This window comes from Mustela lutreola, chromosome 1 (assembly GCF_030435805.1).
Source record: "Mustela lutreola isolate mMusLut2 chromosome 1, mMusLut2.pri, whole genome shotgun sequence".
Lineage (NCBI taxonomy): Eukaryota > Metazoa > Chordata > Mammalia > Carnivora > Mustelidae > Mustela > Mustela lutreola.
Window position 1 is genome coordinate 152,922,524 of NC_081290.1, and position 26,286 is coordinate 152,948,809.

A 26,286-nucleotide genomic window follows, 5' to 3' on the forward strand; every position below is an offset into this window, starting at 1 on the left:
CAGACTGCTTTCCACATAGATTGTATTCTGTTCTATTGTATGGAATTTCTCACTTCCATGAGTAGTGTATGAGAAGGCCCATCTCCCTACTCCTTCATGAGTACCTACCACTGATGTGTAAGTTTTGCCACTTTCATGAATTAGATATGGTATCTCATGTAATTGAGCATCTTTGCATGTGTTTATTCATTCTTTTTACATGTGATGCCTTGTTCTTTCTCTCTGGCAGTGGGATAGCTGTCTTGTATAGAGTTGTGGAAGCCTGCTTGGGGTGCATGATGCTGGTTTCTGGGGCCCCTGGCTTGCCTCTTACCCTCTAGTCGTGGGTGCCACTGTGTTCACTTTCCTTCCCTCTCCAGGGCGATCCTATGGCCTCTGCCAACATAAGAACCTAGTAAGATCATTATAGGCCAGTTTTTCTGAGGACCAGAACAGAGCTTGTGTCTGAGGGTATGTGCATGTGGTGTGTCTGTTCTGGGTACGCTGAGCAGACCTCAGAAAACACAGCAGGCACATCATGAGAAATAAAAATATCCCTTGCTTGCATAATGCCTTACTCTTCTTAAAACATATTGCTATCCTCACTGCCTCACTCTCTCAACTGGAAATCTTCTCTTGGGTTCTCTCAACAAGTTTGTTGGTTAAATGGAGATTCTTAGTGTAGGATCTGTGATTTATCTTTGTTCCCACAACACTTAGTATCTGGCCCGCACCAGACAATCAAGATGTAATTGCCAGTGGGTATGAGCCAAAGACCCCCCTACCCCCTGCCGAGTATTTAGGTTATGCTTCATCCAGATGTGTTATGGTGTAGGCCAGGGTTCAGGAACAGGTTGGACGGTACCTTGTTCTCTTGTTCTGCCCCATTCTGCTCTGACATTGTGAAGTAGGGGCTTCTGCCCAAGGGATGTTGGGAGGTGCAGGGGCTGCCTGAGCTGGGGCTTTGTTGGCTCCTTTATTGGCCAAGAGATGCAGCTGAGGTTTACTGCACATGGAGCAAAGGGAAAAGGGGGAATGGTGTGGGTGGATGGGATTTAACAGAAGGGACAGTGGTCAGGGCATGAGGATAAAATTTTGAAAGATACATGAAATTTTTCTTAGAGCTACAATCTTAAATTTTTCCAACTGATTTCTTCTGTTGTGTGTGTGTGTGTGTGGAGCTTGTCTTTTGTTTTTAGGGCAGCTCCCACTAATATGCAGTTGTTGGTTACCACATGAGGAAGACAGAGCTGGCCTTCGTTCTCCTCCTTGAACTTTGAGAGGAAAGCTCTCCTCTTTTCCCACAGCAGTTGGGGACATTTGTCTCATTTCCACCATTGCCATTACTGGGGACTCCTTGCTAGCCTCTCCTGGCCACAAATCCCATCTGCCTCTAGCACACACTGACCAGTCAGTAAGAACTCGGGCTTCTTTGGATGCAGGATAGGTGGAGAGCAGAGGTTGGGCCTCGGGCCGAGCAGGGTCCCAGCAACCTGCCCACTGCCATGTAACTTCCCAGTATTCCCCTCCTCACATACAGAGTACACTGTTGGGGGCAAAACCCATTCTAGGTTGACTTTCACTTTAAGATACCAGAGAAAAAAAAATTGCAGCGAATTATGTAAAGGACCACGGTGTATAGGAACAATAGAGAGCCACAGTGCTCTGGGCATAGGTGACCAGAAACATTATTACTTCTCTTTCCCTAGTGCACCTGTCTCATATATCAGGGACTGGACGACAGGTGTATCCTCAGGAATCTGCCTCCTCTTTCTTTACAAATCCATACTCACAGTGATCAAGTCATCCTGAAAATGCTATGGAGGGCACCTTGGCAGAACCAGGGCCCATTGTGGTCATTGTGATCCAGGGCCCCTCTGCTGGAGACAGGAGAGGCTGATGTGAAGCCAGGGCATAGGGGCCAAATATGAACCCTGCTTAGTTCCAGTCTAGCTCATACCTCAAGACCCCAGAAATTTGCGATCTGGAGAAAGAGCCACAAAGAAACAGACAATGAGAGGGAATGTGAGACAATATTTTGTTTGGGGCTTGACAGATTTTTGACAGATTTTATTACCATATGAATGGAATAAAGGTACTTTTACTCCAGCCCCAAACTGAAGCTAATCACCACCAATAAGTTTTGTAGCAGCATGAATGATTGATAGTAACACTTGAGAAGTATGTGTTGGGTTTTTGCTGGGTTAAAAGCGTGGCTAGGAGGAGCTTGCACTGTTAACTGACCTGTAGCTCTGAGGCTTTAATCTGACACAAGGCTGTTCCAGTCCCGGGATGATGGTTCTGGGTCTTAGTAGCTGAGCAAGGATCCCAGGTTAGGCACGACTCAGTTCCTGGAGCCTCAAGTTCGGTAGTGTTGCCACAGTCACCCAGACTGGAGGAGATTGGCCCTGCAAGAGAATAGTGAAAGTCTGGGGGCCCATCCTTCAGTCCCTTATTTCCCTATCTCATTCCCCCCAACCCCAAAGATATATGTTTTAGTTCTCTCTTTCTGAACACAGGACATGGAGCAGATTACTTGTTGGTCTATGTCTGAATTTGTATTATTGCAGGTATATTATTGAATAGTTTCATTGCCTTATTTTCATAAGCTTCAAGTGCATTAGATATTCACAAAACAAAAGAAAAAAGAAGTGTCTGTATAATCTTCTAAAGCTTTTAAACATGTCCCCCAAATCCCCTTCAACATCTCTCTGATAGTTGACTTTGACCCAATCTTGCTCTAATTAACCTTGCTGCTCCACAAGCACTGGGCTTTCAAGATAAATGAAAATCTATTCCTTGTCCTCATATACCCTTGACTGAGGACACGTCATGGCCATCAGCAGAGTTTATCCTCCTGGAGCATGTAGCTTTGGAATGTGCCCCCTGTGGAGTGGGGGAAGGGACAGCCACCTGTCTGGACAGATTGGAGACATCCACCCTGCTGTGGTGAGCAACAGATGTCCCTGTCAGTGACCTCTCCCATCTCCATTTCATGCTCTGTTGGTAATCAATAGTTAGTACCCAATCAATGAACGACTTTTCTGTTTAATCAGTTTGATTGTTTCTGGGGTGACATGTGCCACCAATTTTGAAAAGAAATTATAGATGCTCATTAAGTTCCCAAATGAGCCCGCCCATCCCTTCCCCCCAAATCTTAATGACCTACCTAATGTGTTTAAAGGATCTCGGGTTCTTTGGCTCTCAAATACTTGCCTCAGCAGAATTTCAGTAGGAAAGTGCCCTTGGAAGCTAAGCCTTGGTTTCTAGGAGTAGAACTGCCATCGCTTGGTTTTTAAGAACTCACCATTCTTGCAACATGGAATGGAAAGTAGTACTTAGATTTCCCCCTATTCTTTGATCCCTAAAGCCATACGTAGAGATTGGGAAATTTTCAAAGGATATATATTCTTTTTTAATTGGAATTTATCTGTAGAAACAAGAAGGAAAGTGTCTTCTTTTTTTGTCCATTTTTCTCTTTTATTCACTTAGACCAGGAATGACAAAACAATTTCATCACATATGCATGTATATCTAAATAATAAGAGACTCTGTGAGATGCCAGGTTGAGAAAAGATTTTGTGGTCCCATTTGGGGATGGAGAGAGTCTGCCATGGTTGATGAGTGGTGTCTGCCATGAGTATGGAGGTGGAGTAGAGGTCTATCATGGGTCATGCACTTGTCATTCCTGACTCAAATCTTGTGAAAAATAAAGTCACACAGAGGTGATAATTCTAATCTAACAGTTAAGAGTTGTTTGCTATGTCCCAGAAACTGTTTTAAGTGCTTTACATATATTAACTAATTTAATTCTCAAAGCGGCCCACAAGTTGGTACCAATGAAGAAACTCGTACAAATGAAGAAACTCGAAGTGAAATGCCTAAGCCATGTTCCTTACAGCTAGGAGGTGGGAGAGCAGAGTTTCAAAGTCTAGGCAGACTTGCTCTAGGGCCCTTGTCCTTAGTTGCCGACACTTTGCTATCTCTTCTTGGCTAATGCTGTGTTTTTGTTACCCAGGAGCTGACTCAGCTGCAGTTCAGAAGAAAATGCGAAATCAGGTTTATAGACTTGTTATCTTTGGGTCTTGGTCTCTAGAATAAAAGACAAAGCAGGGTCTAGGGAAACCTTAGCATTGAGGAGAGAGTTGCATATGAACTTCCTCCTTTACTCTCTAATTCGCTTTCCTCCTCCACTGGCTCTGCCACCTTCTGAGAAGAGAGGTGAATTGGATGGAAAGAGGGGAAGACATTTGCGCAGTGAAACAGAGAGGAGTTCCTTGGTCTCTGGGCTACCTGGCTGGGGAAACTACTTTTGAGTAGCCATTTTCAATGGATTGTTTTTATGTCAGGGACATTTGTACATAAAAACAAAGAGATGTCCTTAGAGTATCAAATAACATATCTTTTGTAATGGCTGAAGAGAGGCTTATCAGTATTGTTTATGTCTTCTGACAGTAACTTAACAACTACTTATTGAACTCCTATGCATTGTCCCCCATTGGGCAAGGATTATCAAAGTGGTGACCCAAAGGAGTTATGAGACCTGCCCTCCCTGTGCTTATAGTCTGTTTGTCCAGGTAATGGCTAAGTGTAAGATGCAGCTCTGGTGAGTGCTGTAGAAGGTCATTGGTCCCAAGAAATCAATGGTAGTAGAGAATGAGGATTGAGGTGATCAGACCTCATGGGTCCTTGAAGGCCACATTAGAGTTTTAACTTTAGCCTAAGAACAATGGGAAGCCATAGAAGGTGGGGAAGGAAATTAGGGAGTTTGTGTCATACAATGAGTTTGTTTTTCTTTTAGAAAGGTAATGCGAATTAGAGAGGGGACATAGATGACCTAGAGGTATTTATAGGAGTCCAGGCAAGGAGACCACAATGATTTTGGTGGTGAGGGGAAGAAGTGGAGGGATTCTGGATGTCTGGAAGGTAAAACTGGCTAGATTTGGTGGTGGATTGATGTGGATAGTGACAGCTCAAGAACAGGCAAGGATGCCTTAGAAATTAGGATAACAGTCCTGTTCCTAGAGGTGGGGATTCTGGTAGAGGGCCATGTTTGGAATGGAAGGTCATTTTGTGTTGGTGGTACTTTTGAGCTGTCTGAGAGGAGATGTCAAATAGGCTACACTTTTCATGGTAAATGTGTAGTGTTTTGGTTGGGCTATAAATAAGCCTTGATGGATTGTCTGGGGAAATCAAGTCCTGTGAGAAAAAATTTTTAACCCATAATTTTGTTGATTCTTAAAAATCTGAACAGATTTTCATTTAGAAAGTAAGAATCTAACAATGATAAAGGAAATTAATAAAGGTAAGAATCTCATATAATCTCCCTAGTTGTTTTAATTTTTGTATGTTTCTCTGCCAGAGAAATATTTCTCTTCCTATAAGCATTCATATTTTAATTAGTTGTCATTATAATCTACATCCAGTGTTGTAATAGGATTGTTTCACTTACCATTATCCCAAATATTTTTTCACATATTTATATATCTTTCAAATGCTCTATTTAACATATGTTACTTAATATCACATGCTTTTGATAAATCATGAATTATAATTTTCTAAGCAATGTTAGTACTTTTGGATATTCATTTGATTTTCAAGTTTTATTATTATAAGTAATAAATATTCTTATTTGTATCATCTTTTTTTTACTTTTATATTATTCTTTAGGTTGAATTCTTATGAGTGGGATTAGTGAATCAAAGAGCTTGACTGGATTTATAACTCTTGATATGCGTAAAGGCAAACATTTTCAGAACTACAGGCAGGGACTGTGAAGTGGTGACCTTAGAACAGAACTGTGACCTCCATGTCAGACCTCATCACATTTCTTTGGATTCAGCAACCAGTGGTTCTAACCATATTAATGAGTGCTTGACAAGGTCCCATGGCCACCGGGACCTGGGCTGGTCTCTTCCCTTCCTCCAGGTTTTCTGTTCCTAGGCTAGTGCCACCATCACTGAATAACCTGTGAGAGCCCCTGAATTGATGGTATCCTGCAGAGGTTGTCTGAACTTGACTGAGCCTCATAAGCCTTCAGGTTCTAAAAGACTTCTAGGGTACTGGAGAGGGATTCCTGTGGTTTTGGATGGAGTTCTCAAGACTTTTCATGCCTTGGTCCATGCCTACCATTGTGTCATTCATGGCCACTGCTGCTCAATGTATCACCTCTGCTATGCCCAGACTAGACTCTCTTCTGGTCCCAGATGATGCCTCAGTCACAGCCAGACTCCTGGCTCTCATTCAGGTTGCTTGTTCACTCTCTGCCTTTCCAAACCCTGCCTCTCCTTCAGGACGCTGCGATGGTTGCCCTTCCTCCAGGTTGCTGGATCTCACTCCCACCCAGCTTTGCTATTCCTCTGCTGTGAACTCTTACAGTACCTTTAGTCCCTAATTCCAGAACTTGGCACATAATTGTAAGCTTTCTGGTAAAGCTTTCTGACATTTTTATGTTGTGAAGGTAATTTTAATTTCCACAGGGGCAGGAACCATGTCCTACTCTCCACAGCCCCCTCAGTCAGACTGTCATGCTGAGCCCTTTGCCAGTGCTCCATAAACTGAATGGGACACAGGAAATCAAAATGTATGTGCTATATGAAGCAGCATCAAGGCTTTTTTTTTTTTTTTTAAAGATTTTATTTATTTATTCGACAGACAGAGATCACAAGTAGGCAGAGAGGCAGGCAGAGAGAGAGAGAAAGGGAAGCAGGCTCCCTGCGGAGCAGAGAGCCCGATGCGGGGCTCGATCCCAGGACGCTGAGATCATGACCTGAGCCGAAGGCAGCGGCTTAACCCACTGAGCCACCCAGGCGCCCCAGCATCAAGGCTTTTTAGCCATTCTTACGTATTTTCAACTTAAATGCCCATACTCAAGGATTGCTGAGGATATTATTCAAATACTTGTAGATGAATCATACTCAGCTGGGTTCTATGTGACTAAAGTTTGAGGGGTTATGAGAATAAGTTAATGCTGGAAAACCATAACTTGGTCACCTTCTATTTCTAAGTCCTTGCTATGCCCAGGGTGGGGAGGGTGTTGGTGGAGGAAACCAGCAACATACTCAACCAGGAAGAGTAGTTGAGAAACACTGGCTTATCCATTTGATCTGTAAGAAGGCAAATGTCTGTGGCTCCTGGTAACAGTGGCTGTATTGTAGTGAAATGATGCATTCTATTATTCTGTTCTTTTAAAAAATTGGCCCCAATGTTACCCTGCTGTCCTCGTGGCTCACTTCAATGATTGGGTCAATGTTCTGATTATCAGGAGTCTTTAGAGGAAGTCTCCCCAGTTCACCCGGGGACCCCAAGTTTCCCTTCTTCCTCAGGGGCTGGCCTGGTCCTGTGGGGCCTCTCTGCCCAGGGGTCAGGAGCTTTGGGGCTGGGCTATCTCTGCCACCACCAGTCTTAGGGCTCTGCACAAGCTCGGGCCTTGGTACCCTCATTTGTAAAACCAGGCACTTGAACTAGACCATCTTGAGGCTCTTCAGTAACTGAGATTAAAAACAGAATAATTGAAACTCTCTTAAAAGGGTAAGCTTTGGTGGCGTTTTTAACTAAAAACGAGAAATAGACTCTTTGACACATTTAATGACATGTGTTAGTATGTGTGTGGAACTTTACACTTAACTTGTATTTCTTTCTTTCCTTCTCTCCCTCTTTTTTTTTTTTTCCTAGCCAAACATCATGTCAATGGCAATAGAACAGTTGAACCTTTCCCAGAGGGAACACAGATGGCTGTATTTGGTAAGATATCAACTCTGAAAGAAAACCCAAATTGTGTGCAAAGACTAGTGCCAAATTTCTGAGTTTTAGCAAGTGTCCTCAGGGCTTCAAAATCTGGGCTCTTCTAGATATTTACAAGTCATTGGAGCCAAAAAAAACCTATCGAGTTCTTAGTATTTCTGGGATCAGAAAAGCTTATTCTATAGAATTTAATATGCTTTCTTTTCTCACTTTGCAAACCAAATATCAAACTGTGTATTTGCTATTTCTTACGTCCACACTGTGAATTAACCTGATAATTTACAGTTTGAGTTTTTCTTCTCTAGAAGGGTACCCCCCCCACATTGATACGTAATTTTGTCAACGGCTGGGGTTCAAGAAGTTTTGAGTTGTTATTCCACAAAATCAATCTAATTGAATAATCTCTTTCTCTTCCATTATGAATTCAGCATATTCCTTAGAGAAAAATCAGTTAAAATGTCTTAAACAGAATAAAATTTAACCCCTGAGTATATATTTACAATATAAAATTATGTGGCTGAGCAGAACCTCTCTGTTAGATTCCAAACCTTTTGGTGGCAAGGTCCTTTTTAATTCATAGCTCCTGACCTCCATATTTAATGTCACTTAAGCTTCCTTCAAAATGTCTCTACACCTGGCACTTTCTTTCCCTGCCTTTTCCCTTTCTTTCTCCCTTCTTCTCCTCCTTCCCTTTTCTTCCTGGTTTCCTCTTCCTTTAAACCCTCCTGTTCCCCTTTCCCTGGAGCAATGCCCTGGTGCCCTTATCAATCTCTCAGGGGTTATTGCCTCTGTCCTGTGGATTTTCATTTTCTTGTATCTTCTGGATCCTTCCCCTCGGCCTTTATTTTTCATTTTTTGAAGATTTATTATTTATTTGAGAGAGAGAAAGAGTGTGAGAGAGAGAGAGAGAGAGAGAGAGCATGAGAAGAGGGAGGGTCAGAAGGAAAAGCAGATTCCCCCTGAGCAGGGAGCCTGATGCTCGACTAGATCCTAGTATTCCAGGATCATGACCTGAGCCGAAGGCAGTTGCTTAACCAATTGAACCACCCAGGTACCCTCCCCTGAGCCTTTAGATAGGTTTTATGGTTGGCTCCATTCTAAAAATCCTGAAGTTCCCTGACTTTATGCTGTCCTCTAGCTTCCTTTCTACCCTGATCTTGATGATGATCTCCTACAAAGGCTTTTGATGTAAATCTGCTTTAAGCATGGAGGTGTCTTTGAGGTGGAAATTAGCCTCAGGATGACCCATCTCTAAATTAGCCTATTCAGGAAAAGCATTAACTTATTCACAGAGATGGAACCAGAATTAGTAATCAATTATGATTAACAGTTGCAGAGTTATGAAACAGAGCTAATTCTGCCTGAGTGTTTGTAAATCTTGCTCTGTATGGGCTATCACCTTTTAAAATACACTGATCACTAGTTAGGAATTACTATGCTCAGAAATGTAAATGGAGAATTTGATTTTTGTAGCAAAAAAGCGTAATGGACACTCTAAAAGTATGTGCTAAATATTTGATTTGTTAACATTTCCTCCAAGGACTCATGTTCAGATGATGCCATTTTACTGGAGTTGTGGGTTTAGGACCGTTCCCAGGGGACAGCAGATGTCACATCAGTCCTCAAAAGGTTACTTTGATGATTTTTTTTGTTTTTGTCTTTCAGATTTTTCACCCCCAGACATGTTAGAAACTCAGTTCCATGTCATGTTGGGAAATATAAAATGAGACTGACTTATCTTAGCAGGTTTCCCTTTGTTGTGCTATTGGAGGAAAGCTTCCTTCCCAAAGGGCAGACCAAGCACCAGGCAGGCCAGAGAATGAGAAATATCAGTAAATAAAGCTCCTTGATGAGATGCTAATTATTATTTGTCATGGCTTTGGTTTATATTGGCTTTCCTAAAAATCCTAACCCATAGCCTTCATTGTTTGGCTTTGGGCAAGCATGGTTCCCCTCCTATAGAATGAGAGGGCTGACAGAGTGCTCTGAGACTCTTCCCTTTGCTTCTACATCTCATATATTTAAAACTGAAGGCTGATCTGGCAGCAGACAGTCCCCTGGAAATCCACTGTGAATGGCCAAGGTGTGTGGCTTTTAAAAGAGGTGAATTGTATATAATTTCTACAAGTGCAGAGTTACACAGATCGTAAAAATAGAGTATCTTTGGACAGCTAAGAATTTTTACTTTATGAGAACTGGGGTTTGGCTCTTACACATGCTTAAATTAAGGCCTCTATTTGGGTTAAGTATGTGCAGGCATTTTTTATTAATGTTTTAAAAACTGTTCTCATTCTATATTACTTGTCCTCCTGGCCTGCAGTGGAGAGAGACAGCAGGCAGTTTTGGGGGTGGGCTTCTCTCATTCCGAGTTGTTTATAGCTTGACCGAAAAGGTTAAACCAAGTATATAGCATTTGGCTCTTTGACGTATGTTGGACATCTAATCCTCTTGACACCTTGCAAGGCTGGTAGGAACATGTAATTCTCTTCTCAGAGAGCTCCTGTCACTTACCAGCGCCACTCAGCCAGTGATATGGTGGAGGGAGAATTTGAGTCCGAGTCTAACTGACCCTGAAGCCCATGCTCTTTTTAGGATGTTCCCTGACACTTAGCCCTGGTTGGAGGAGTTGGAGGGACCACGGGGCAAGTCTGGTAGCTGCAGAAATGCTTTTCAGCTGGATCCATGCACAAAAGCATGCTATCCAGCCAAGTCAATTTAGCAAACTGATTTGTGAGTTTCTATGCATTCCCAGAGTGCTCTGAAGGACTCTTGAGATACAGCCTTTGCTGGGAAAATACTATTGGAATGACATCTACTATGCCATTTTTACTCATTTGATTTTAGTAGCATGAATTAATGTACAGGAGATTGTTTTACATCTGCCGGACTGTGAGTTCACCAAAGTACCAATGGCACTTTCTACTTGTGTCAACTCATTCTTCACCCATGTAAGTCTTAATATCTTATGATCTAATAGTATCACCAGTTTCAATTTTATTATCTATTGGTTAATCATTTGAATGTACATTACAGAATCCTGTCTACGTAGGAACTTTTAAATTTTAATCCATTCTAAAGTGGTCATTGAACTGCCATTAAGCATTTAGAGTGGATAATGTAAGGAAGTGGAGTGTGAGGACAGGGCACATTCCACTGTGAAAAACACACGAGTGCAGCATTCTGTCAAGTGACCAAGGAATAGATAGATAGTTTCTTCATTTCTGGCGTATAATCTTCACAGATTATTTTAAAGCTAAGTTGTTCATTTTTTCAGATTTTCTTTCATGGCCCATTTGTTAGTCGTCGTCTTGTTTTTGTGTGGCCATGGTTCTTAAGCTTCTTTGTTGCTCTTTCTGTCCTCTGCACTTTAGGACAATGATAATGAAGGTAATAGGCTCTGCTCACCCAGTGGGCTTCTCCTTGTCTGTGTATGATGCTCTCTTTCAAGTCAGTGGGAGCCCTTTTTCCACAAGCTGGAAAAGCAGAACCGAACATTTTGCAATTACTTAATGCCTTTGTTCCTGGTGGCTGAGAGTGCCCTATGGCTATCATCCCTTTAATCCTACAACATCCCTGTGAAGTGGGCATTATTGTGCTCTGTTAGAGACAGAGAAACTGAGGCACCCAAAGATGAAAGAAATCTGGTCAAGTGGTGGGAATGCTTTCTCAGGCATGAGGACATCCATATTACATTTGCCAGCATGCTGTGCCTGACTTAGAAAGGTTCTCTCCAGCTCTCAACAACTTAATGAAAGTGACATCCCGTTGGCAGTGAGCCACTCCATCCACGCAGAGAGCACAGGCTTCAGCCTCTCATGGTGGTTGTTTTTAAGCCCAGAACAACTTTTCATTTTATTGAAAATACTCCATATTCAAGAAGATTTATTTCAAAATAAAATTTAAAAAATGATTAATTGAGGAAAATGCAGAGAAGTTGGGAGTTGCAAAGATTTGTTAATTTGGGAAGATTTTTAGTATAATTAAAAAAAATGAAATACAGTTCTTAGGAACACGTGGGTGGCTCAGTAATTTGAGCATCTGCCCTCAGCTCAGGTCATGATCCCAGGGTCCTGGGATCGAGTCCCATATTTGGCTCCCTGCTTAGCAGGGAGCCTCCTCTCTCTCTGCCAGCTGTTCTCCCTGCTTGTGCTTTCTTTCTGACAAATAAATAAATAAAATACAGTGAACATAGATATATTAAATGAAGTAAACAAATGAAAAAAAATTACAGTGTCGGAGACTATACTTACATTATATATCATACAGTACCAACACCAGTAGTTCTACTAACTTCTAAGATTTTCCTCAGTAAATATTGTTATATTCTTTCTGAATGACTTGAAATTAAAAGTTAATTCAAATTTATAAAACCTGGCTCATAGCTCTTCAGTAAGAGATGGAGAATTGATCTGATTATGCCCTTGCAGGTTTCATATTGTACTACTAGTGTCCAGTGACATAGGGTGATGAGCAGTCCGTCACTAGGGGTATTTAAATGATAGAGTGGTCATTCCTAACCAATTGAGAAATGGGATTAAATAGCATTTTAGAGCCTTTCTTCTTAGTTAATGAGCATTTGTCTTATTTCAGAATTAAACCTTTTGGAAAAAATTATTTCTAACAAGAAAGCCTTTGATCCTATCATTTAGAAATCCACATCAAGGCTGTTTGTTACAAGGTAAGATTCTGCAGTGAGGAATCTTAGTGTACAGGAATTGATACCAGTGACAGCAGCAGAAGAAGCAGAGAAGCAGAATCTCTGTGAATTCTTAGGGTGGGTTTTTAGGCTCCCAATAGCCTGACAGCAATGGCTCTGTGATCTCAAACCCTTGCAAAACATGTTTTCTTTGTCAGGTGTTCTTAGGGCTTCTCCAATGAGAGGGAGCGAAAGGCAATCCAAGACATCATGAAAATGTGCTGATGACCTTGTTACAAATCTCTGTTTATAGCCAGGGTGCCAAGAATTTACTAGACTGTTTCTTAAATAGGTGTATGGAAGGACTGATTCCAGATCGGGGCTTGGGACTGGCACAAGCCCACAGATGCACCACAGTCCAGGGGTCTCACCTTCAGTACCCCAAAGGAGAATGAGATCAGTGTCTATAAGATGAACCAATCATAAGACATTTTTTCCCTCTGACTTCAGTTGGAGGTGAATTTTTTGAAACAGCCACAGTTATTTTGTCTGCTAGCCAAGAAAACAGCATTGAAAGCAGCAGGCAATATGTCAGACTTCAAAGGAAAATATATTGGTGTCTCATTGGCTCGAATCCAACATTATGTTGGTAAATAATCAAATCCCGGTGTGGCATATTTCTCCCTGAACCTTGACTGAAAACCATTGAAGACCATTCTGTGAGCTGTGGAGTGGCAGTCACTCATTCTAGGAAAAAGGCCAGAAAGAATGACTTTGAAATGTGTTTATAATTAACTAAACAATCTAAATTCACAAGACTGTTAGAACAGCAGGCTGCTAACTGGTGCAAACTTCTTAAGTGATGAGGCACTTGGGGAAACAAAAATAGGCCTCTTCCCATATACTCTGAAGAACCTTTAAGGGAAAATAATTGGGCATTTAGGGACATGTTTTAAGATATATGTCATTTTATATGTCTTTTTTGTGTGCGTAAAAGTTTCAATTTGTATTTTCTTTTTGCGCGTGGAGAGGTCAGATAATATAGGGGAGGGTGAAGGATTTAGCTGAAAATCCCATTTGGATTGTATTGCATTGCTTGGATTGATGCAGCCACCAGGTCTGATCCAGAGGAGCACAGGTGTGGAGTCCGAGAGGGTATCCTTGGGTGAGGAGGGTGATAGGGGCATATATTTAGAAACTCGAAGCTGGAGTGTGGGTGGGGATTTCTGAGCTTAGAGAATGGAAGTGAACCCATTGTAGAAGAGTAAATCCAAATCCAATAATGTTCGATAATCACGTATCCACCAACCTCAACCATTTGGAATGCATGTAAGAACCAGAAAATAAGCCCCCTCCCCCTCCAAGCTGGTGAGTTGCTCCCCGGGGTGGGGGGCACCTGGTCTCCCCAGTTAGAGGGTGCTTGATCCAGCCCTCAGGTGATTAACTGCAACATCAATCAGTTCCATTTGATCTATAATCTCTCCTGCATAATACCTGATGAGTCCTGTGACTCAGGGATTTTGAAGGATAACCGACTGCATTAGTGGAAAACTAATCTAATGTTGGCCCATTACTGGCCAGCTCTTGTTCAGCTTTCTATGAGACCTTTCTATGAGGTCTAAATGAGACTCATTGCTTCCTTCTGAATCAATACAGAGCTCTCCAAAAGTGCCATGAATTCTCTTTTGGCCTCAACTATTGAATTGATGAGCTGTGGCTAATTATTTCACTGTTACCAATAGTATGCAGTGACTATCCAATTGACCAACTTTTTTAAAGTTTTAAAAATGAAAATTTATATAATTTTATTTTACAAATATGGGAGTAATTTCTTAAAGCACTACAGAGAAAAAGTACCCAGTAAGTTGTGCAAGAGAAACAATTATGTATCTACTGCTTCTCTGTGAATTAGCTTTTTTAGAAGAAAAATGTAGATTTGGAGAATGACAAAAACTAGAGTTAATTATTATTCAGTCTAACTCAACTAGCATTTTTAAGAAAAATAATGAAACCCATAATGCAGGTAATAAAAAGCAGAATAGTCTCTCTTACTCTACTCCTTCCAACCATTTCCCTTGGGCCTTGTTATAAAATAAAATAAAGGAAAATTAAAATGGATACAAGACATGGCAAAATACCATATATTAGAATTAAGTATTTACTGAATTTAATATTTACTGAATATATTAGGCCAAAGAAAAATATGAGAAATGAAATATACAAATAGTGCACATCATAATAAAATATAACTTATCAAAGTTGGCCACAAATTTGATTCTATATTTTCTAGCAGCATTGGGAAGATCAGTTAGTCTATGGTTGGTTTCAGTTTTTAAAACTTATGATAGAATATACACAATATAAAATTTGCCATTTTAACCATTTTTAAATGTACAGTTCAGTGGCATTAAGAATAGTCTCACTGTTGTGAAACCATCATCACCACCCATCTCCTGGACTTTTTCATCTTTCCCAACTGAAATTCTGTATTCCTTAGACAGTAATTCTCCGTTCTGTCTCCAGCTAGCCCCCAGCAATCCCTATTCTACTTTCCATCTCTCCGAATTTCACTACTCTAGATAGCTCCAGTAAGTGGAATCATTCAATAATTATCCTTTTGTGATGAGCTTATTTCACCTGGCATAAAGTCTTCAAGGTTCATCCATATTGTGACGTGTGTTGCAGTTTCCTTCCTTTTTTTAAAGTCCAAGTAATAGTCCACCAAATATGTAGGCCACATTTTGTTTATCCATTCATCTATTGAAGGGTACTTGGGTTGCTTCCATGTTTTGGCTCTCATGAATACTACTGCTATGAGAATGGGAGTATAAATATCTCTTTGAGACCCTACTTTCAGTACCTTAAAGAATATACCTACAAGTGGAATTGCTGGATTGCATGGTAATCTTATGTTTCATTTTTTGAGGAACTGCAATCCTATTCTCTACAATGACTGAACCATTTTACATTCCCATTGGCAAAGCGCAAGGCTTCCAATTTCTTCACATCCCTGCCAGCCTGCGTTGTTTGTTAATAGGAACCCTCACGGGTGTGATACTGAAAATCTGTATGCTTGGGGGAATCTTAAAATCTCCTGATTCTAGAACCCGAAAGAAGTTTCTTTCAAGGATATGTAGAAGGAGGACACTGTAACGTAAGAGAGTTAGCAGTACTACTGAGAACCCTTTAGAAAGTGAGCAGCATGAGGCCATTTGTGAGCTGCTGGTTACACTGCTCTTCTACTTGTGCTCCTGACATCCACCAGGGAATATTTGGTCCACACACCCCCACAGGTGCCACAGGGTGTTTTTCTGGTGGGCTCTGGCTTATTGCATAAATTACTTGTATTGCATCTAAAATAATCCGTGGCCGGGTTATCTTATAAAGAATTTTCTCTCAATACTATTTCTTTCAGTGGATTTTTAAAAAAATATTTATTTTTTAGTTCTTTATTGGGAAAAATTTCAAATATGTTAAAAATAAACTGATGTAGTGAAGCCTCTCTTACTCAGCTTCAACAGTTATCAGTTAGGGCTGAGTGTGTTTCATGTATATTCCCACTCGCTCTCTCCTCCATCTTAGGTATTTTAAAGCAAATCTCACGTATCATTTTATTTCATCCATGAATATTTTGATATGTATCTCTAAATGAGCAAATTTCTAGGGGTACTTGGGTGGCTCAGTCAGTTAAGTTTCGGACTCTTCATTTTGGCTCAGTTCATGATCTCAGAATAGTGGGATCAGGCCCCAAGTCCGGCTCTGCATTGGGTGTGCAGCCTGCTTAAGGTTATCTCTCTCCATCTTCCCTTCCCTTCCACATCCTGCTGTGGTGCTTGCTCTAAATAAATAAATATTCTTCTCGTACCCACTTAAGCCCCCATGTTGCAACACCACTTCCTCATATCAGGGAGATCATATGATAGTTGTCTTTCTCCGCCTGACTTATTTCGCTAAGCATGATACGCTCTAGTTCCATCCATGTTCTCGCAAATGGCAAGATTTCATTTCTTTTGATGGCTGCATAGTATTCCATTGTGTATATATACCACATCTTCTTGATCCATTCATCTGTTGATGGACATCTAGGTTCTTTCCATAGTTTGGCTATTGTGGACATTGCTGCTATAAACATTCGAGTACACGTGCCCCTTTGGATCACTACGTTTGTATCTTTAGGGTAAATACCCAATAGTGCAATTGCTGGGTCATAGGGCAGTTCTATTTTCAACATTTTGAGGAACCTCCATGCTGTTTTCCAGAGAGGTTGCACCAGCTTGCATTCCCACCAACAGTGTAGGAGGGTTCCCCTTTCTCTGCATCCTCGCCAGCACCTGTCATTTCCTGACTTGTTGATTTTAGCCATTCTGACTGGTGTGAGGTGATATCGCATTGTGGTTTTGATTTGTATTTCCCTGATGCCGAGTGATATGGAGCACTTTTTCATGTGTCTGTTGGCCATCTGGATGTCTTCTTTGCAGAAATGTCTGTTCATGTCCTCTGCCCATTTCTTGATTGGATTATTTGTTCTTTGGGTGTTGAGTTTGCTAAGTTCTTTATAGATTCTGGACACTAGTCCTTTATCTGATATGTCGTTTGCAAATATCTTCTCCCATTCTGTCAGTTGTCTTTTGATTTTGTTAACTGTTTCCTTTGCTGTGCAAAAGCTTTTGATCTTGATGAAATCCCAATAGTTCATTTTTGCCCTTGCTTCCCTTGCCTTTTGAGTTGTTCCTAGGAAGATGTTGCTGCGGCTGAGGTCGAGGAGGTTGCTGTCTGTGTTCTCCTCAAGGATTTTGATGGATTCCTTTCTCACATTGAGGTCCTTCATCCATTTTGAGTCTATTTTCGTGTGTGGTGTAAGGAAATGGTCCAATTTCATTTTTCTGCATGTGGCTGTCCAATTTTCCCAGCACCATTTATTGAAGAGGCTGTCTTTTGCAACATGGGGGCTTAAGTGGGTACGAGAAGAATAAATGAAAGAAGATGGGATAGGGAGGGAGACAAACCATAAGTGACTCTTAATCTCACAAAACAAACTGAGGGTTGCTGGAGGGAGGGGGTTTGGGAGAAGGGGGTGGTATTATGGACATTGGGGAGGGTATGTGCTTTGGTGAGTGCTGTGAAGTGTGTAAACCTGGTGATTCACAGACCTGTACCTCTGGGGATAAAAATATATGTTTATAAAAAATAAAAAAAATTAAAGTCTAAAAAAAAAAATAAAAAAAAAATTAAAAAAATAAATAAATAAATAAATACATAAATAAGCAGTTTTCTAGAAAACGTACCATAATGCCATTATCACAGCAATAAAAGTAGTTTTTTAAATAACATCAAATATCCCAAAAGTCCATAAGTTTGAATCGATATCCAAATTGAGTTCATACGTTGTAATTGGTTGATATAAATATTTAGTCTCTCTCTCTTTTTTAAAAGACTTTATTTATTTATTTGACAGAGATCACAAGTAGGCAGAGAGACAGGCAGAGAGAGAGTGGGAAGCAGGCTCCCTGCTGAGCAGAGAGCCTGATGTGGGGCTTGATCCCAGGACCCTGAGATCATGACTTGAGCCGAAGGCAGAGGCTTAACCCACCGAGCCACCCAGGCGCCCCTATTTAGTCTCTTACTCTGTTAAGTTCATCCTTCTTTTTTTTTATTTTGTAATTTATTTGTTCAAGAAATTAGATAATTTATTCTGCACATTTCTTTCAGTCTAGATTGAATGATCATGTTTATCATTCCTCTATGCTTTCTATAAATTGGGACTTAGAGTCCTGATCAGAATCTGTAGGTGGGGTGCATAAACCATTCAGGAGGCATTTAATAACTGGATAATTAAGTTACCAGCCTTAATGCTCATTGCCTAGATCTGTTATTCTATTAGAGGCTGCAGGATGGCACTCTTTTAATTCTAGAATTTCCTTTTATTTATGAACTAGAAAATTTCTATAAGAAGCTTCACTTTTATTAACTATTTGGTTACCTTGACATCCAGTTTGATTAAGAAAGAAGCATCATCTTCCCCCTTCCCCCATCTGCCATTTTACTCTGTGGATCTGAGCATGGTTTAAATGTATCTTCATGAGTTAGAAGCATATAAAAATATAGTTGCTTAAGTCAAAAATGATTTAACAAGTGATGGAAATCTCTTTAATTTGACTGAATGACCATTTTCACTTGGGCATTTAACCAAATTATTGAAATTTATAACCGTTTGGTTACACACTTGAAAATATAATCATGATAGACAGATTGCCTCAACAGATTTGGATAAAACAAAGATGCAGGCCTATAGTCAGGTGGCAGAAGGTATGTCTCTGGCAAAGCTGGATCTGGGAATTGGCCATCTTCATCCCAGGTCTTGTGGCCAGTGGATGGAGTGCCATGTGGGTCTCAGTTCTGAACCTCAGTAACCCAGGATGAAAAAGCCAGCTCCAGAGAGGGCCTGAGGACTGGGGGCCATCTTGCTTCTAGATGCAGAATGCTGTCAAAATACTGGAATGATGAGAATGGATAAGCAGCCAAGAAATGACAATGCCTCCCTAGGAATGCTGCCCACTATAAAGACTAACAGCTGGGCTGTCTCACCTGGAGCACTTTTTCATGCTTTGGCTTATATTGTGAATGTGTTCAAGGGTAGCAGGAGACATATTTATCAGAGTGCGTTTTCCATACTCTGTGTCTTCCAGTTTTCACAGACAAAACAGGTAAAACTATCTACAGGGTCATGGCCAAGTATTTTGGAAGCTATTTACTAACTCATTTTTCTTTTTATTATTTATTATTGTTTTTTTTTTTTTTTTTTTTTGTAATTTGTCTCAAATTTTCCTTTTGGAATGATGCTATGTATAAAGTAAACAAAAATAAAATAATTCCTGTGAGTGAAATTTCTTAGGTCTAGTATAACATACAGTTTTTTTTTTGTTTTTTTTTTTTTTAAGGCATTCAAAATCAAACAGTGCCAGATCTGTTTTTCCAGGAATTACTGGGATGTTTTCACTGAAAGCCTAAGAAGTGGGATTCAGTTGAAGCAACATGTTTGATCCACACTGAGAAACAGCCAGTTAGTTCTGCATACATTTGGCTAAAATAGTGTGAACAATGATGAAAACCCCTGTGAACTTTCCCTGAATTCTCTTGTATAGAGTGTCAGCAAAATCCCAGGTGCTATTATCTAGAAGACTTTTCATCTTCCTCTTGTGTCATTGGTGCTCCAGGACTTAAACAAAGGATTACAGTTGATCAAGACCAATTGGGACCAATGGTGGTACTTGCCAGATGTTTGTCTTTTGGGTTTAGGTTCCACCATAAATACTTCTAAGTCTCAGCTATGATTCCAAGGCTCATGCTAGTATGGATAATTAGTGATAGTTCATGGTAAAACTTACTGTGAACAAACTCAAAAAGACATTTTACAAATATGCTTACTTTAAGATGATTGAAAATACTCTCAGATGTGGCTTTCCAGAATCAAGCTAACTTAGTAGGAGTTACTGCTGTTTATTTTGTGGGAAAAAAATTGCATATTTTTAGCCACATCTCTGGACTCCCTAACATCCCCTATTGCAGCCTTTTGAATCTCAAATGTCTCTCTCTGTGATGGTCCTTTCCCAGTTTCTTAATTTCCATAATATTGTCACTTAATTCAAGATGAGAATGTGTCCATGTGGAAGCCTGGCATCCCTGTTGCTTCTAACCCTCACACATTCATTTTGTACTTGGGAGAAGTTCTTGTCACCCTCTTTTCCACCAGGCTTCCTTTGTCTTGCCATATGACCTTTGTCCAGGTGGCATGGAGAGGAGTGGTAGAATTTGTGTTCACCTCATACAAGGAGGAAGGATAGGATGACAGTGGGAGCTTAGAGTGAGAACTACCTGTAGATCAAGTGAGCTATCAGTTATGCATAGGCACTGTTTCCTAGCATTCCTTTTGGCTGAATAGCTCTTGATTGGTAAGTATGTCCTTTGGCCAGGCCTCACCTTAATAGCTTTGTCATAGAAATGTGCACTAGCCTGACCACGAAATGGAGAAGGCCCCGTAGGCATGGATTCAGCATTGGCCTTGCCTTCCCACAAGTAAAAGTAAGATCTGGATTCCCAAGAAGAGCATATGTGCTTTAACCCTGGTGCCAATACATAGGTCTTCAGTGACACATAGCAAACAGTTAGTTGGTCAGGTGTACTAGCTGATGACAGATAGTTTCCCAGGTGCTATTAATGCATTGCTAACTGGACTGACAATTTTGTCCCTGTGTTTTTTTCTTCCATGTAGAACATATTTATTCTACCCAGCCATGAAGTGGCTATAAAAATACTACCACCATTACCAACCAACTTACATATTTGGGTAGTGATTTTTAGAAAGTATGTGTGTAATATTTTACTTGTTCCTAGTTAGCTCTGAGATGAGAAAGTTGAGGCCCAGAGAGATTGAATGACTTTCCCAGGGTCAGGGTACTAGTTGATGGTGGAACTAGGTCTAGCCCTCAGGTTATTTATTCACTTATTCATGAAGTTGTTTATTTATTACAACAGAAAGAAAACAAACAAACAAAAAAAAATACCTCCCCTTAAGAACGTATGTGCTAATAGGCTAGGACATAAAATAAGATAAATATGTCAAGTATATGGTACGGATTGTCAGATTGTAAAAAGTGCTATTGATTCATATAAAGCAAGGGAAGAGAATAGAAAATGCCAGATTGGGATTGGGGTGGGGTTTTGCAATTTAAAAGGATGATCAAGGAAGGCATCAATGAGGTAATATTTAAGCAGAGATCTAAAAGAAGTGAAGGAGGTTGTCATACAGAGATCCATGGAAAATCCATTCTAGGCAGAAGGAGCCAAGTACAAAGTCCCTGAGGCAGGAGTGTGCCTGCCACAAGGCCCATATGCTGGAGTGGAATAAGCAAGAGGGGGGTAGTAGTAGCTGAGGCCAGAGTTTAAGAGGGAGTTAAATCATGAAGGGCCTTGTGGTAACTGTGGGGACTTTGACTTTTATTTTGTAAGCTATGGGAAACCTTTAGAGGATTTGGGGCCACGAAGTGACAAAATATGACTCATTTTTAAAGCAATCACTCTGGCTGCTATCTTAAAGATAGAATGTTTATGATGGTGAGAAAAGAAGCAGGATACCATTGAGGAAGCTGTTGCCTCTTGGTCCAGTACTTTGGGCCAGAACACATCCTACCTTGAATTGATAACAATAATGAAAAGCTTTATACCTTTGTGTATCTTTCTTAAATGCTGTTATCTTCATAGTTTTACATTATTTTCTATCCCTGGGTATTATGAATGTTAGTGGCCCTTTTAAATGACTCATTAGTTGAGAACAGATACAAATCCTTTGTAGAGAGTACAGTTGACTCTTGAACAACATGGATTTGAACTACATGGGTCCACTTATATGTGGATTTTTTTTCCTAGTAAGTTCCTTAGAAAGTTTTTTTGAGATTTACAAAGATGTGAAAAAACCTACAGATGAACCATGCAGCCTGGAAATACTGAAAAAATTAAGAAAAATGTATGTCAAGAATGTATAAAATATATGTAGATATGAGTCTGTTTTTATCATTTACTACTATAAAATACAGATAAGTCTATTTTAGGAAGTTAAAATTTATCAAAACTTGCATGCAAAAATACTCACAAACCATATATGGTGCTATTTGCAGTTGAGAGAAATTTAAACAGATGTAAAGATGCAGTATTAAATCATAATTGCAAAAAATTGACTATAGTAATAGTGTACTACTATAATAATTTTGTAGCGACCTCCCGTTGCTAGTGTGGTGAGCTCAAGTGTTCGGAGTATCCACTTAAAATGCCATGTGATGCTAATCATCTCTGCATGAACAGTTCATCTCTTTTTAAAATTGCATATCCCAGTTAAAAGTGATCTCTTACGGTTCTTGGGTTTTTGTTTTTGTTTTTGTTTTTTGAGAGAGAGAGAAAGAGAGTGAGCTAGCAAGGGGAGGGGAAGATGGAGAGGGAGAGCAAATCCTCTGGGGCTCCATCTCATGACCCTGAGATCATGACTTGAGCTGAAATCAAGAGTCAGATGATTAACCAACTGAGCCACCCAGGTGCCCCGATTCTTGAGTATTTTTCATTGTGTTTAGTGCAATACTGTTAACTTTGAATAGCACCCCGAGACTCCTACGAAGTGCCACTAGTGATGCTGGAAGTGCTTCCAAGAAGCTGAAAAAAGTCATAACATTACAAGAAGAAGTTGAATTGCTTCATGTGTCCCATAGATTGAGGTCTACAGTTGTGGTTGTCCACCAATTTCAAGATGAATGAATACAGCGTAAAGCCAGTTGTGAGAAAAGAAAAGGAAATCCATGAAGCCATCACTGCAGCTAGGCCAGCAGGTGCAAAAACCTTGCACTTTTTGCAAAATATCTTTTAATGTCATATTGAAAATGCAGCTTTTATGTGGGTACAGGATTGCTATAAGAAATGCCTACCTATAGAATCTAATATGATTCGAGTAAAAACAAAGTCATTATGTAAAAACTTAAAGCAAAAGGAAGGTGAAGGAGCTAAAGCTGGAGAAATTAATGCCAGCAAAGGATGCTTTGATAATTTTAGAAAGAGATTTGGCTTAAAAAATGTCAAGATGGGGCGCCTAGGTGGCTCAGTGGGTTAAAGCCTCTGCTTTCAGCTCAGGTCATGACCCCAGGGTCCTGGGATTGAGCCCCACATCGGGTTCTCTGCTCGGCAGGGAGCCTGCTTCCTCCTCTCTCTCTCTGCCTGCCTCTCTGACTACTTGTGACCTCTGTCTATCAAATAAATAAATTTAAAAAAATGTCAAGATAACAGGAGAAGCAGTTTCTGCTGACCAAGAGACAACAGACAAGTTCCCAGATGCTGTTAAGAAAATCATTGAGGAGAAGGAATATCTGCTTGAACAGCTTCTTAATGCAGACAAAAGTGCCCTATCCTGGGAGAAGAAAAAGCCACAAAGGACATTTGTTAGTTAGAAAAAAAACAAAAACAAACAAACAAACAAAAAAACAAGTAACAGGATTTAAGGCAGGCAGGGATTCTACTGTTTTGTAGAAATACAGTCAGGTTTTATGACTAGGACTACCCTTATCTATAAAGCTGCTAACCTCCAGGTCCTGAAGAGAAAGTTAAACACCAGCTTTCAGTCTTTTGGGTGTACAACAAGAAGGCCTGGACAATGAGAATCCTTTTTCTGAACTGGTCCCATTGATGCTTTGTCCCTGAAGTCAGGAAGTGCTTGCCTGTAAGGGACAGTCCGCCTTATAAAGTTGTTTTGATACTGGAAATGCTCCTGGCCACACAGAGCCCCATGAGTTCAACACTGAAGGTATTGAAGTGGTCTGTTTGCCCCCAAACACAATGTCTTTAATTCAGCCCCTAGATCAGGGGATCATAAAGACCTTTAAGATTCATTACACATGGCAGTCCATGTAAAGCTTTGCGCAAGCCATGGAAGAGATCCCTGATAGAACACTGTCAGAGTCTGGGAGGACGACACCATTGAAGATACCATTGTTGTTATAGGAAAGGCCGCGAAAGCCATCAAGTCTGAAACAGTAGATTGTGACTAGAGAAAACTGTCCACATGTTGTGCATGATTTCACAGAATTTTCAACAGAGCCAAGCGAGAAAATCATGGAGGAGATTGTGGATATGACAAAAATGGTGAGGTGTGAAGGAATTCAAGATGAGGATCATGGAGAAATTCAAGAGCTGATAGGCACCACACTGGAGAAATTAACAAAAGATGATTTGATGGAGACACGTGCTTCCGAACCAGTGCCTAATGATAAGGAAGAAGATGTAGAGGAAGCAGAGTCAGAAAACCAACTGACATTAGACAATCTGGCAGAAGAGTTCCAATTATTCAGTGCTGTTTTTTACTTCTTCTTTTTTTTTTTCTTATGAAAAAATGATATGAACCCTTCCATGATATGGGCACTGAAACCAAAGCAAATGGTGGGAAAAGGCTCAGTACTATATAGAAACATATCTAGAGGAAAAAGAAGCAAAAAGGTATTATGATATATTTCTGTAAAGTTACACCAACTGTGCCTGCCTCTCTTGCCTCTCCTTCTACCACTTCTACCTCCCTCTCTGCTGTCTCTAGAACTGCAAGACCAACCCTTCCTTCTCCTCCTCCTCCTTAGCTCACTCAATGTGAAGACAATGAGGATGAAGACCTTTATGGTGATACATTTCCACTTAATGACTAATAAATAATCCTCCTGCTGTGCAGTTAATAAACTTGTGCAGGTGTGTGAGAGAGTTTGTGTGAAAATCTAATCACTGTAGGCAAGAGCTGTATGAGATGCTTTTGTGTCACAATCATCATCATCTCATCATCATCACCCAAGTATTCATCATGTAGAACATTTTGTGAAAGACTTGAGTGGAAATGGATAACCTTTCTTTATATAGGCCTAAGGTAAGTGATACTTAATATAAAATTAATATGTCAGCTTTCTTATTGTTTTATAACTGTGCTTTCAAAGAGTTACATTGCTATATGGTATGCATCTCTCTCTCATAACTGGAGAAACTGCATATCAGCCTATCATCACAGGTAGGTGGTTTTTTTTTTTAAGGTAACAATGTTTCCAATATTGCATTATGAATATGGCTATAATACTGAATGCCATACAAGTTTTATAATCATTCACTCATTAGTGTGAAGGCTAGACTACTAGGAAGCAATCATATCAATTATACTAGGCTACCATAAAGCACTCATACTGCTGCTTCTTTGTTATCAGTGCATGAATCTCTACACTTGTAAATAAATGCACATTTCTTTTTCACATTGTCTTTTCATTTTTGATGTCAGTGTTAATAATATGAATAACATATAGTGTTTTGTATCATGTAAGTCAATATTGATGTAGGTACTGACAGACGATTCATTTTATAAACAGACAATGTAAATTTGTGGCATCAATAAATACAGTACTGTAAATTTGTTTTTACTTCCTTATGATTTCCTTTTTTTTTAATTTTAAAGATTTTATTTATTTATTTGACAGAGAGACATCACAAGTAGGCAGAGAGGCAGGCAGAGAGAGAGGGGGAAGCAGGCTCCCCACTAAGCAGAGAGCGTGATATGGGACTCGCTCCCAGGACCCTGAGTCATGACCTGAGCCGAAGGCAGAGGCTTAACCCACTAAACCACCCAGGTGCCCCGTACTTCCTTATGATTTTCTAATAATATTTTCTTTTGTCTAGCTCACTTTATTGTAAGAATACAGAATATAATACATATAACATATGAAATATGTGTCAGTCAACTATTTATGTTATTGATACTGCTTCTAGTCAACAATAGGCTATTAATAGCTAAATTTGGGTGGAGTCAAAAGATACACATAAATTTTCAGCTGTGCAGGGTTTGGGTACCCCAACCCATGTGTTTCAAGTGTCAACTGTATGTTGGTGTTATTGCTCTACTTACGGATTGGTATTACTTGTAGCTTTAGGTGGAATTGATTGAATTAAACCACTTAGAATCATGCTGACTGTGTGCATAAGAGTCCTTTCAAAATGGGTCATTGCTTGTTCCATAACACATTGAATGGTGTAGAAGTACTTCAGATTGTACTTCTGGTAGACATAGCGTATGAAATCAAGCACAGATCAGAGGAACATAGTGATGTGATTTAAAATATTAAATCAGTGCTTATCATAAGACTAAAATTTATCAATGAAGTAAATTTGTATTTCCCTAAAAAAATTACACTTCCCCAAAAAAATCTTTTAACTCTTCCAGCTCCAAAAATTGCTGAGATGGAATATGAGATATGTGTTTTCATCCAAATTTGGGTTTAATTCCTAACTCAGCAGATTTCTGAACTTAAGTAAGTTTCTGAAACTCCAGCTGATAATCATTTTGCCTCTGGCAAAAACAAAACAAACACACAAAACCT

General features: G+C 40.0%; 1 protein-coding gene across 10 annotated transcripts in view; it reads left to right on the forward strand.

The window, feature by feature from the left end:
* MSRA (methionine sulfoxide reductase A) overlaps positions 1-26,286 on the forward strand; it is a 432,124-nt gene that overhangs the window by 162,474 nt on the left and 243,364 nt on the right. For 9 of the 10 annotated variants that reach the window (XM_059177079.1, XM_059177058.1, XM_059177111.1 and 6 more), the window contains one exon: positions 7,654-7,722. The exons of the other annotated variant lie outside the window; for it this stretch is intronic. In XM_059177079.1, the coding sequence (XP_059033062.1) occupies positions 7,654-7,722 (69 nt within the window). The remainder of the gene's footprint in view (positions 1-7,653; positions 7,723-26,286) is intronic. 10 annotated transcript variants of the gene reach the window in all.